Source organism: Bombus terrestris, chromosome 12 (genome assembly GCF_910591885.1).
Source record: "Bombus terrestris chromosome 12, iyBomTerr1.2, whole genome shotgun sequence".
In the NCBI taxonomy this organism is placed as follows: Eukaryota; Metazoa; Arthropoda; class Insecta; order Hymenoptera; family Apidae; genus Bombus; species Bombus terrestris.
The window spans coordinates 12,177,809-12,191,667 of NC_063280.1; the positions used below are offsets into that span (position 1 = coordinate 12,177,809).

A 13,859-nucleotide genomic window follows, 5' to 3' on the forward strand; every position below is an offset into this window, starting at 1 on the left:
AAAGCATTTGGAAATAGTAAATGCGATAAAATTACGTGGTCCACTCTGAACAGACTTTCGCAAAGATATCACTTTCTCTTTATGATCGCATCAATTTTTTGACCGCTCAAATAAGTATACTTATCCAGAGCCTTTCGAAAGTAATTTGAAGAATTTACCTTTTTTTTAACATATTCGGCAAGTCGAGACTCGGCATACGCTCGAAAACGAGTCAAAATTTGCCAAATTACGACAAACCTAACCGTAAACGTAAACCTTTATGTAATTGCTTAAATAAATTTAGTTAACGGCAAATAACGTAGAGGACTTTTAAATGTTTAACGTTCGAGTAATTTCGTGGGTATTTTGTCGATATTTTACAAAGATCGTCCGCATTAACATATTATTACATAAAGCAAGAGCAAAGATAAAGCAATAGTCGGTAAAAAGTGACAAAGACCACTTTCCCTTTATCTTTAAAGGTCTTGATATGGCAACGTATTTTTCGATCTTTCCTGTTTTGAGACAAAATGGACTTTACACGTCGAGGTATACTCCTTTGCTTAAACATTTATAATTTTATAAATATGAAATGTCAATGGCCTGAAAATTAATTATCGTTTCACAAGTTCAGACAGTTGGTTATTTAAATTTCGAATTCGATGATCTAATTGACGATATCGTTGCTAATTTACACGAACGAAATACAATCGTGCTTCATAGGTGAACGAAGGACTAGCGAACTTGAATATTTTATCTCATTGGCGACGTATCGATGATTCGCGTTTCAACATCGTCAAGCTAGATCGTCTAACAATTCATAGCATAACGAAGGATCATTCGGTGAAAATTACCTAACGCTTTTGAAAATTTATTTATTCCACTGTTACATGTTCTTAGAAGGTGAAACCGTTCGAGTAACTATTTTTTCTTTCACCTTTCGCGAATACTGTGACGCAATTGAGTAGAACCGTGATACGTTACTGTCATCGATCTTTCGATGAAATCTAGCTGATTCAAGATAATGATAAAGAAAATGTAAAGAATGAACGCAGAGGGAGGAAAGGAAAGGAAAACTAAGTAAAGTTCGATGTATCGCAGAATGTAATAAATTTTGCGATAAATATATCGTCTACGTTCTTGAAGACAGTTTGGCAACTGAAAAATCTACGATTCGTGGAAATTGATATTTATAAAATGAGACGCGATCGTAATTTTTATAAGCTGTCGCTAATAATTTTATCTAGGCGAAGCCAATGGTACAAACGATATAAACTTTTATCACGATTCACGCAAAACATCGTGAAAATATCGAGAATCGCGGTTTCAGATGGAAACCACAAGCTCGGGATAAATGCTTCCCTGTATCTTTTCCACGTTATCTGGAATGTTTATTTCGAACCGTCTGTCTCTTCGCTTACCAGGATTTTTCTCTAATATTAGCATCGGTTGTATGAAGAGAAAGCGTTTTCAAAATCTTCGATGAAAAAATTACAACTTTTGCTGAAAACTTGATAACAAAAAGAATTCTTGCTTTTATACGTATTATCTTTACGTATTCTTACATATATATGTAATTTTTGCAATTTGTCCAGATGTCGGACTTTCGGTAAATTGGTTTAACGACCTTGTGATTGTAGCACGTAAATGTTTATGTCACCGAAGAAACGTCGGTAATAACTGTATAAATGCGATTGCGTTGTGTTCGTTTTATGGGAATTGCGAAGAATTCGCAGATAATCAGAGTGGAAGATCGATCGAGCGTTTTCTTCGTAGTCTTGTTGATCGATCGGATGGCTAGTAGCATCGGGTAGTATCGATGTATTGGCTGCGGTATTGGGACGATGATCTAATCTAAACAAAAGAAATAGAATACGATTTTCTTTGCGTATAGTCTCATTTCCGAACGAGGATTAGAAACAGATTTCCAAGTAAAATTTATAGAGCGAGATACAAGATGTAAAAATATGTAAAATATCCGAAATGAAACGCTCGTTACGATATTCGATGGATGAAACAAATCTGTGTTTAAGTTGTATCTCTTTGGCTATTCTATTTTACTTGGCGCATGCAAATCCATAGACAAACTCGTTACCGATTCAACTTGGAGCCTATTATTTAGGATTTCGTTATATTTATAACACAATATCTATTCGATCGTTGTCGATCTATAATATATCGACGAGTATAATGTCTATCGTAGTTAAAGTTACCGTAGTAATATCGTGCTTATGATAAAAACGGTTACGTTAGACTTTCGTTTTCGAAACTGTCTCGATATATTTTCTATAAATAAGAAGAAACTATGGAATTAATCGATATTTCTATATAAGTGGCCGTTTTAGAAAAAGGAAATTAAGTAGCCGTCAACGTACACCAACTCGACCAGTCAAGATTTCAAGGTTCGATAGCTATCGAAGGTGATAGATACCGTAGTTTTACCGTAAATGATCCATAACCACCATCGTTTTCTTTGCATTTGTTTATTCTAGTACCAGGCACGTCGTACATCGCCTTGTCGTGTTTGCATCAAGTCGGATTATTACCGCAACCTAATGTACAATTTCTCCTGAGATAGACCATAGACAAATGCTGATTATTTATTGCTGATGTACGGAGCAAATATGTTTGATGGAGGCAATGCTCGAGCGTGGAATCCGTGGCGATATGTAATTTGATAAAATTGTTTCCATTTATAGCACGTGTTCTTATTTCATACGACATATACAGTCCTATTTTTATTATTACGTATTATTTACATATATGTGCATATCAACGATTTGACAAAATTATTATAAAACTCAATTTTTCTTTCGGTTTTTAATTATCCTTAGTTTGTACGTATATCCTTGATATCGTGACTTTGCTTCGTTTGGAAATGTCGAAAGGTTGTGAAAGCTCGATCTGGTTGTAGGTTCTCGGTGTAATAACGGTAGGAAATGTGCGTCACGCTTGTTTCTGTCCCTCCTCGTGGACGCAAATGGAAAGTCGGGAATCACAGTTCCTCCTTCGCAAATAGACGGCGAGTGAACTCTGTCAGGCACACCATTCGTCCTTGCGGTCATTATATCTACGTATTTCTACATAGTCAGCGAATACAAAATACATTGTACCGTCGTTATCGATCGAACATATTTAGAATTTGTTAAATTCCACCTTCGAATTAAATTCGGTTCTCTCCCCCTTTGGATTTTAACAAATTGAAAATTTTGCATTGGCCGTAATGAAATTTAATTTTTTAATTATTTGAGAAAATACTTTCTATATGATACGTCTAGCATTCTCGTAGCATTTAACAAATTAACTAGAAAAAACTCAGTTAATATCGACATACCCACTATTAATGTAACAACAATTAGGACATCGCAGATAATCGTTTACTGTCATTTTCCTGTGTTTAAAGAGAAAAATATACATATCGAGTTCGTCGATGAAAGATCAACAAGATATAACAGAGCGAATTCACTTTGAATAACTTTTATCATCTTTTTATTCGAATTGTCGCTACCTCTTCACGCATCCAAGTACGTTCGATGTAAATTACAACGATTGGTCGACGTTTGATTCGTAATTAAATTGAAATTCATATTTAAATAATCGATAATTAGAAGAAGGTTCAGCGTTGTCATCGAGGCAGCGAGCGTTAGAAAATTGACGAAACAATCGTATGGGAAGAGGAAAAGATATAGAATCGTTGAGAAACCGTTTGAATTGTTAAATCGTCGATACGTTATTAACGTGTAAAGGTTCAAGGTGCCGAATAGTTACCTTGAAATACGTTTGTCAAGGTCTTCGTCTTGAACAATTTTTTCTTATACATATAGGGGGTGGTCGGTTTTAGTTTTCAAGCGATACACAGGACATCCGTGTGTTACCTCCTCATAAATCTTAACAGGATTGTTTCAAATATCTTCATGGAAACGTATAAACAATGAAAAAGTAATAAAAATTCCTTAATATTTCTAATTATTATATTTTTCATTTATAAATTTAATATTTAAAAATGTAAAAATGTAAAATGATCGTATCTTTACTACGAGACAAACGTAACGTATATAATACAAATTCTATTTTGTATTTGATACGCTTTTATAATAACGATATCTATTATTACTTTATTTTAAGGTTAACGTTTAGTTTCAGAAGAATATCTCGAATAGATCTTTCCAAAAGTAATACGACGTCTTTATAGGATATAACGATTACCGTAAGCTCGTATAGTTTTGTAACATGATATAGAAAATTGAAAGTAAGGTGTAGCATATCGATGAAAGTAAATGTAGCTTGAAACGTTATACAGAATCATTGCTATACCAAATTTCAGAAATGGTTTACGCTCCAAATACGAAACGAAATGGTAGGAATCAGACGCGACCATGCATTACCGCTTTCTCTAAAACGTTCGATACGATCGAATCGCAATAATACCAACGGTATTATCCTGATACATCATTGAATAACTTTTATCATCATTCAATGGAGAAATCGTAGCAGCTACCAGAAACATCAAATACATATTTTTATAGATTTTAACACTTTTCACGCGATACATACAGCAACTCACGAAAGTGTTCGAACGTCCTTGAAAACAGAGTAATTTTTTTTTTTAATTGGGCCGACCAGTTTGCGTTTTTTCGAGGAGTTAGAAAGACTAGGGTTTGCTAGATGAAAAGTAAAATCGAACTTGGTATGCACTAGCTTTTGCTAATTGACAACTTCCGATGACGATGTGGCTGACATCTATCCACTTAGCTCAGGCTGACTTTTATAAGTCGAATTTCTTTATAAAATATATAAAACAGCGCTTTAGAAGAGACTTTGTTTGACTTCGTATAAACGATTTTGTTTAAAAAGTTTGGTAATTGTTGGGAATAGGAATGACATCACCGATTTTAGTGATCTTTAAATAGATATGTATCGTAGCAAGATTAACATTCTAAACGACTTTTTTCTATACGTCGTATAATCGCTCTGCCTTAATTTTCAAGATGTCCGCAAAAATTGTTCGATAATACATATAGTATTAAGCATAAATTGAAAATATTGACCATGACAATATGTTTCAACGTTATTGAAGTCGGAGAGGTCATCCGTATTTCCAATAATCACCAAAAATTGTTCTCTCCATCGTATAAACTATTTTCTAAAACAACATCTTAATCTTTATGTACGAACTTCCTTTTCGCGAAAAAATGGCACAAAATTTCTAAGATCGATAGCACCGAAAACCTCGTTATTAAAGAGATGCGTTGCATTTAAAATGTCCATCCCTTTCTGCTCACGTAATAATCATAAAATGCATAATTATGAAAATACAAAAGAAAAAAAAAAAAGAAAGAAAAGGGAAAGAAACGAATGCGCTTTGACGTTAATCTCGATCAAAGCGTGCTCTACCAACCAAGACGAGAAGAAAAAGAAAGAACGATAGCGAGAGCAAGGAAAGTCAATATAGGATTGCGATATAAGCGTTGAAAATTTCAAATGCGTGTAAGATGTACATGTACAATGTACTTACGTACATATGTATCTACGCATCTATATGTACTTCGATCTGCATTTGTAGCGAATACACATGATCGTTAAACATTTCTTAAGGCCCTGCAGCAACACAACGCAATTCTTCCTTAATTTATCGAGTCTTGCAAACTTCGATGCAATCGCGAGCTACTGTAACATTTACGTTTCATTACGTTTACTAAACAGATTTTTATAAAATAGATTTATGTTTTCAGGATATCAAAAAGCAGTAATGTTATGAAGTACTTGAACGGTTTGATTCTGATCGGTAATTTAATGCTTGAATTTTTAACGTGGGTTAACAAATTCATTTTACAAAACGTAGATTAAAAAGACCATTTCCAAAACGATATATTTTAAAAAGAATTATTGGAAATTTCTTAAGAATACGGCAGCATTTTCCTAACTTATATGTAACATTTTCAGTTTCGTATTTGCCGTCGTGCAAATTAGTATTTGGAGGAAATTAGTATTAGAGGATTAGTATTTACAGAAAAATAGAGGATTGGCACAAGTACATAGATCCATTGTTTGCACAAATGGAACACTGTTACATACGATGTTATTGATGTCGTACCGGGCATTTGATCGCGAAGATATTGTTATATTTTTTAAAAGATTATACAAATTTTATAAGAGACTATATTTTTCTCTGATCGTGTCGATCATTTTTAACGAGTATATCAGCTATGTAAGGATGTATATTAGTATACTCTCTCATTGATATAATCTGTCATAACGCGCTTCATTAAAAATATATGGAAATGAAAGTTGTATAGAGATAATTTCTAGGAAAGAAAGTATTTAAGGCTTCCGGTATTTAACACCTAAGTATTAAATACATCTTTGTAGAGAGTAGAAAATCACATGGCGTTTAGTGCAGCTATAATCCTAGAATTTCATTTCATACAAACTTCTAACGTAAATGTTGATTAGATATACATATAATAAAACGCATAAAATTACATCTATCCGGAGTGTATTTCGTTCCAATAACTTGAAACAGTTTCAACTTGTCCCAATTGCATAGAACGGTATACGCCATCGTCGCAAATTTGAATTCACTCTTCCAACTGTACTCACGTTCAATCATCTGCTAATTTTATTATCGATATTAAAATTTCTCGTTAAACGATTTTCTAAGACAATAGAGTTTTAATTGTTTCATTTGCTGCTTCTTTAATTCCCAATGAAACGCGTAGTGATCCCAAATTGTTATCACCGACAGATCTTTGAAAACATCGACATTCGGCATGTTTGACACTGATGGAATGTATCGTGGAATATTAACGTAATGCTAGCGTAAGAAGTAACCTCTATAACGAAGAAAATGTATCGTAACACATATGTATGTGCACGTATACGTGTTTTATAAATTAGACAGTTGAAACTTGATAATTTCTGTGTCTCGAATGTATAATTATCTCTTCCTAGTTACGATTGTATGATTATGGCATTCTTCGTTAATCATTCGTGCCGTATAATTCATCCAGGGAAACATAACAGATTACGATGCACTTATACCATATTTACATGAAAAAAGTCTTTCGGTATTAATTTCCATTAAGAACTATTTACTCGTTCTACGAGATACTTCTCGTGAATATTACAATATCTCGATTACGTTAACTGTATTTCTTCTTGTATTATTAAATAATTTACTTGTACATAGATAATAAAAATATCTGTTATTGCATCTCTATTCAAAAGTCAATCGTTATTCAAATTTTTTGTATTTAGCATTTGTATTTAGCCTCGAATCAGACTTAATTCAGCTATACAAGTATTTGCGATATTTCTTTGAACAAGGAGTATTTAACTAAAGCAGAGTACGATATTTGTATAAATAAGAAGTATGTACATAAAAAGTAAATCTCCAGTTACAAATCATTGTTCTTACGTGTGTTTGATATTAGCGTTTAACGTTTATTTATAAAATAGTTCAAAACAAATATCTCGTACGAAGAGTTTGTCGATTGTCCAAAGAGTACGATTAAAATTATCTGTCTGTAATTACTTTGTTTGACGAGCAATAACGTATTCCATTTTGTATTATTAAACGTGTATTTCGGAATACCAATATTAGGTATATGTTCGCCTTTGAAAATCAAATCTTAGAAGATTATCAATATGGATAAGTGGAACACGTGTAGAAACAACCAATTATCCTATGTGTTTAAGTAATCGCTCGATTAATGTTTCAGTAACGAGTAACGTGCATATGTACGTACACAGATAAGTACATAACAAGTCGACTGCATTCATATATAATTTCTCAATAATTGTAAGATATTTGTACAGAAATTTAAATTACGGCCAACAAGCTTTCCAAGGATATTATATTCATTTCGTCATTTTTCGAAATCTAGGCATTGAAAGTTTGAAATAGTTTTCACTTCTAACACTCGTTCATTTCTATAGCGTATACGTCGGTGAAATCGGTTCGTCGTTGAATCACTGCCATGAAATATCGAATTTTCCACGAAGTTCGTGCAATTTTTACGCAAGATAATTCCTGCATTTGCTGTCAAAATATGCGGTTGGTTACGATGCTTACATGCCACGAAATTAGAAAAATTTATAAACGTTATCAACATATCCTCGTGATATAAAACGATTTAATTTACTAACGATCCAACTAGCGATTGGCAGACTGCAGATGTTTATGCAAATTCACATTTTTAACGATTTATAACGGTTTGAGTGGAGGAACCAATATAATTGAGATAGCTGTTAAGTTTCTGCGATAAAGTTGGCAATTATTTTAATAAAACGAATAATCGGTTACGAGTTGAAATGTTTTCCGATGATCTGTTAAGTATCCCGTATTCTTGTCGAGGAAATTCTCAGTTCTCAGGGCTATAGAACCATTATCTTGTCTCTTCGGGGATGTAACGGTTTCATCGCGTGTCTATCATTGGGCAAATCCTATTTTCGTTATGCGTAACAGCTCTAGTCATCTGACAAGGCTATTTCTTTGTTGTCCGAGTTTTTTTCCTCGGCCGGGACTTTTCACAGTATGTTAACGTAAGTTAAAGTTGGCTTAAACGATTAATACGATCTTATAACTAACTTTTTTATCAATTTTGTAATTTGTTTACTATTTTGGAATCTATATTTATTTGGAATTTGTTTTATTTATCGCGTATAGTTCTTGTCTGACGGCTTGAGAGTTTTACACGCGTCTATTATCTCCTCTTCCTTCGTCCTTCTCGACCTACGTTTTCGCCAAAAAATCCTAAACACTTCGCCTACAGACTACACGTATAGTATAGTATGTATATTTCTACATTTACATGTCACGGTTGAGATCGCGGTTCATCTAGAATTCTAGATATTTCTAAGTTCATAATTGTTCGTTCTTTTATTATTAGTAATTATGTAGTTTATATATAACTCAAGTATATCTATATTTTACGTTTTGCTGATCGAGAACGAGTGGTTCCAGCGCGGTATGATCGTTGACTGGTATATTGTAGTCTGCGTTAATTTTACTACAATTAAATACTTTTCATATATTCGGTTTCTTTCGCAAAAATAAGCGCTACAGCATAGTTAGATTTTAAGCTACTGTATCTGTCGGATGCACCGCGATCTCTGAGATGCACGCGAGCGGCACGACACCGGTTGCGATCCCGTTGCGGTGCCGCTATGCGATTGTCGCGGACAACCGATACGACGTCGCTGCGATTTGAAACTGGCTATGGATAGAACGTAGCTATACACGAAGCAGTGCTTTGCCTATTTAGTATACAAATATTTTATTACAGGAAATGGTAGAAAATACTATACAATGGTAATCTTCCGAAAGGTGGCATCGCCACGGTGCTTAGCAGTTGAAAGAGGATGAAACAAACTTTTTAATTACTTTCGTACGAGTATCGAGTCGTTCGATGAATCGACAGCGGAATTCAGCCAAAGGATACCGGTACTGTAATGCGACTTGCCATACTCGACGACTTGCTCTTTCAACGTGTGATTGAAAACGAATAAAATATACATATTGAGCCTTCCAGTCGTATTCGTGTATAATCTTTTACAGATATATTAGAATGTTCGAAAATAATGGTAAATAGGTATTTTAAAACGATCGTCGATTCGCGCATTTGTTTGCGACATCATACGAGCGTATGTATAATTTTTTTTAAAAAGGGAAGGACTTACTAATGGCGGTCTTTCCTGTATTAGACGTTTCTCTAAAATTTACGTAGAGCTGTTCGTAGATTTTTATCCGGACTAGATTGTTTCTATTTTCATCGCGATAGTTATCGCGCGTTATACTTCATATTTCGGTATATTTCCGAATTTCTTCTGCTAACAATACGATGTCAAGAGAATCCATTTGACGGAGAAAGGTAATTAACGATGCACGGTAACGTTAAAACAAAAATATCGATATTATATTTGATTGTTACGCTGTGCGACAATTTTGCGATTCGGCAAACGACGTGCAATCATTGCAATATCGTTTGTTCGGTTGTGACATCGCAGACTTGTGTACATTGCATAACTACAAATAAATCGCACAACGTCGCTGACACGAGATCGCAACGACACCGAGACGTCGTACTTGCGATATCGTAGCGGGATCGTGTACATTGCACAATTAAAAATATTATCCTGCCGAATCGCACAACGACATCGCAACGATGAAGCGTTGCTCGTCTGCACCGAGCCTGAAGGAATTTTTACAAAGAAAAAGCTCCGCGGGGTTAAGTGACTATGTATACAAAAGTATGTATACATATATACGTATAAAATTAGAAAATGTTTATCCAAAATATTTTATCAACAAATTCGTGAACTAAAGCAGATAGGCAAAGTATGTGTAATAAAATGTGTGTTAAAAACTATTTTTTAACGTAATAATCGAACAAATTACTTAAAGCAAATATTAACGAATCGGTATAAAAAATATGGGAAGTGAAAATAACATGGAAATTGTCATAATACTTATAGCGAAGTGAAATATGTATTCGCGTGACGACTATCGTCGAAGACAAATTCCTTGTGAAAATAAAAATACAGTTAGTTCAATTACTCTCCGATACCTTTCCGGAATTCGATATTTACAGAATGTTATCTCTAATATCTTGTAAAATATCCCGTTATGATACTGTTACACAAATATTAGTTATGTAAATCAGGGAAGTTTACGTTTACACAGTCGACAATTATATACCAAGGAACGTAAGTATTTTTAATTAAACCATATCTGGCTAAAAAGAAAGTTTAAAAGTGAAAAGCATCGAAGACTAATGAAATTATAATAGATGAAACTTTATATCGCAGCGGACCCCCTACTAGGGATACATCTATCGTCATACGTGCAATTGGAACAAGATATGCTGTTATATCGCAATGCATATAAAGAATAAGAATGAAAATATAAATAATGTTGCGTCATAAAATCATAAAGTCGTTTTCGAAATAATTGTGCCTTATAAACAGTAAGACGATATAGGGTTTAATATATGTAAATAGTTTTTACACGGATATACAATGGTACGAAAATTATGAAATATCGTACACGTAAGAGTATAAACTGTAACAGTAATAAGATGCGAATGTCATGCTTAATTAATGGAATTCACTCAACGTGAATTACATATATTCGTATGTTTCGTAACGTATGTTGGACAGATTAACAGTTTTTTTCAATCGGCACTTTCTATTTTTTGCATGTACGTGTTAAAAATTGGGATATTTTAAGATAGATTTCGTTAAAAATTTAAAGATAAATAGCAGCTGATTAAAATAGCTTTCTCGAGGTTTTCTCGTAATGGGTCAACGAGTAGCTTCGTATCTCCAACTCGAACGAAAGAACTCTAATTTTACAAAATTTACAAGAAGTTCATCGATGATTCGATCGAAAGTCAAAGAATCGTACTTCGTTAAAAGATTTAAACTTTTCCCTAATTTTTAATAAACTATATCTACGAATATCTACAAATTCTGACAAAGTAGTAGTTATCTGGAAACAATATTTTTCCTCTAAAACACGATTATATTTTACGTAACGTAATGCGGTGTTATATTATAATGAGAGAAATATTCTTTACTACTTTCCCGACCATATATAACCATTGTATATAGCATACGAGCAAATACTAAGTACTTGTGCTAACTATAGTGAAAGTGTAAGTACTATTAGAAATTCTTCGTGTTGTTTAAAATTTCGCTTTATCCAACCTTTAACCCTGTTACTATTATATGTATAGAGACCGAAATAACTTTCATATTCCATGACGAAACTATTTACACTTTCTATGATGTTATATTTCAGGTTTCACTCATAGTATATATTTATTAAAAATTATTTCCGTATAAGTAAAAATGCCAGTTTGCAATTCATTTCTATACAGGAAAGTAATATAGGAAAGTAAATTCTCTAATATAGGAAAGTAAAAAGCGCGATAATACAAAGAGAGAATGACATGTTTAATACATTTAAAAATTAAACCAAAGAACACTTGTTATAAAGTATATTGAAAATTTCAATATGAAAAACTCACGAGTTCTAAGTAGTTTCACCTTTTATGAGTTACAAATATATACTGTATGATATATATACTAAATATATACTTTCCTCTCTATATTACTTCTTCAGATACTGCTTTCCTCCCTTCTACGCGTCTTTGATGCATCGCAAAGCTTAACAATTTAAATCAACTCACTTTACTAACATTGACTCTTTTTCCTATTTCAGAAGACGACCCTACAAAGATAGAAGCGTGCGATGCCTGAGCGAAAATCGCAGAGGATCGTTGAGATTAAAGATGGAGAATAGCATCTCGTAAACGATCGTGAAAGCGTAATTCGAGCTATTAACTAACGGTAAAGAGGAGAGATATAGCGAGAAATAAGTTGGAGCAAGGAAGAATCGATCCCGATCGCGAAGAGAAAAGCAAACGATTCCTGTTAACGATGTTTTAAGAAGAGATCGCGTACATCCCCGGGAACAATGTTCGGAGAAGTGACGTGAAACGATACTTTCAAAACGTAACAAATCGTAGATTAACCGAAACAACGTTTCTACGGTATAGTGGCGATAATCAGAGCACGAATTATCCAATTACCCGAATTACCGTGAATCTTAATAGCGAGACTATTAACAGTAAACTAACTCTAGAAACGGTACTTATCGCTTTCGTGATCTCTTCGACGTTTATATTACATCGTGCTTAATATCGAGAAACTTTGACGAAGAATAACTTCCCGAAGCCTGATCGGTATAGCGTTAGAAAAAATTAGCGTTAGAAAAGCAAAGTTGGAGCAAGTTTCGAGAAAATTGTGAAATTTCTATGATTATCGTGAAATTTGATCGCGCAATAGCTCAAAATGAAGTTCTTAGGGTCATTGTTGGGGATCAGTTCGCCAAAGAAGATGGGGAAAGAATACATGAAAGTAGGAAGAAACGCTCTATTCGGACAAAGAACGAGTCAACACGATGGCCTGTGCACGGACAAGGTTCCACGACCTTTGTCCTTCCTCATTTCGAAGAACGGGAAACTCAAGCACGGTAAGCATATCGTAGCTACTCTATGATTTTCTGTATGGTTCCGTTAGATCGTGATGAAACGATCCGCTGTTTAAAAGCATTAGCGCGTGTATTGTACCGCGAAAGTATGACGATTAGAATCTCAATTCCGTGAGATAATGCGGTTGAATTTTTTTCCAAATTTAATTACGAGGTTAATCGTTATTCTTGCCAAACTTTGACGAAACGACAGACTAGAATTGGCAGATCTTTTTTGAACTCAGGAAACATCGAAAATTGTTTTTATGCTATTTAAACGATACTATCGCTGGTTATGGCTTCCTTCAGATGCAAATCAAAGTATTTCTACAAATACTATATTCTTTTAAACCTATGCAATTATATCTAAATACTTAGTTAGTTACCGTCTTAGTCCATTACTCTGTATAAGAAAATTTTTTAATATTTGTGCAAATAACATAAGCAATTATTAGTAGCAAATACATAATTATATGATCTTCGTGTTTTATTAAAATATCGATATAAAAGTTACGTATTATACATTTTATAAACTTTTCACGGTAGTTTCAACTTTATATTTTTGCGTAATAAATAAATCTAAAACAACACGTCGCGATATTAAAAAGCATGAAAAAGGTTGCTATAAAAATCCTTAAAGGGCATGTTACTCTGAAAGTTAAACTTCCTTCGAAGATGTGTAACAGACTAGAGAGTTTTCCTGTTTCCACCTTAAAATCAGGAAGAAATTCTTAACGTTACCAGAGAAACTTGAATTATCATAAGAGGTTCTCGTTTTCTCCATATATCGTAAGGAATGCGTTTGCTAGTCGTTTTCAACTTGACTGTAATTCGCCAAATGCAC

General features: G+C 33.7%; 1 protein-coding gene across 1 annotated transcript in view; it reads left to right on the forward strand.

Moving 5' to 3' along the window:
* The window catches only part of LOC100647114 (scavenger receptor class B member 1), a 38,452-nt gene that overhangs the window by 2,899 nt on the left and 21,694 nt on the right, over positions 1 to 13,859 (forward strand). Inside the window, exon 2 of the mRNA XM_003399923.4 lies at positions 12,206 to 13,018. Coding sequence (XP_003399971.1) covers positions 12,838 to 13,018 — 181 coding nt within the window. The 5' untranslated portion in view covers positions 12,206 to 12,837. The remainder of the gene's footprint in view (positions 1 to 12,205; positions 13,019 to 13,859) is intronic.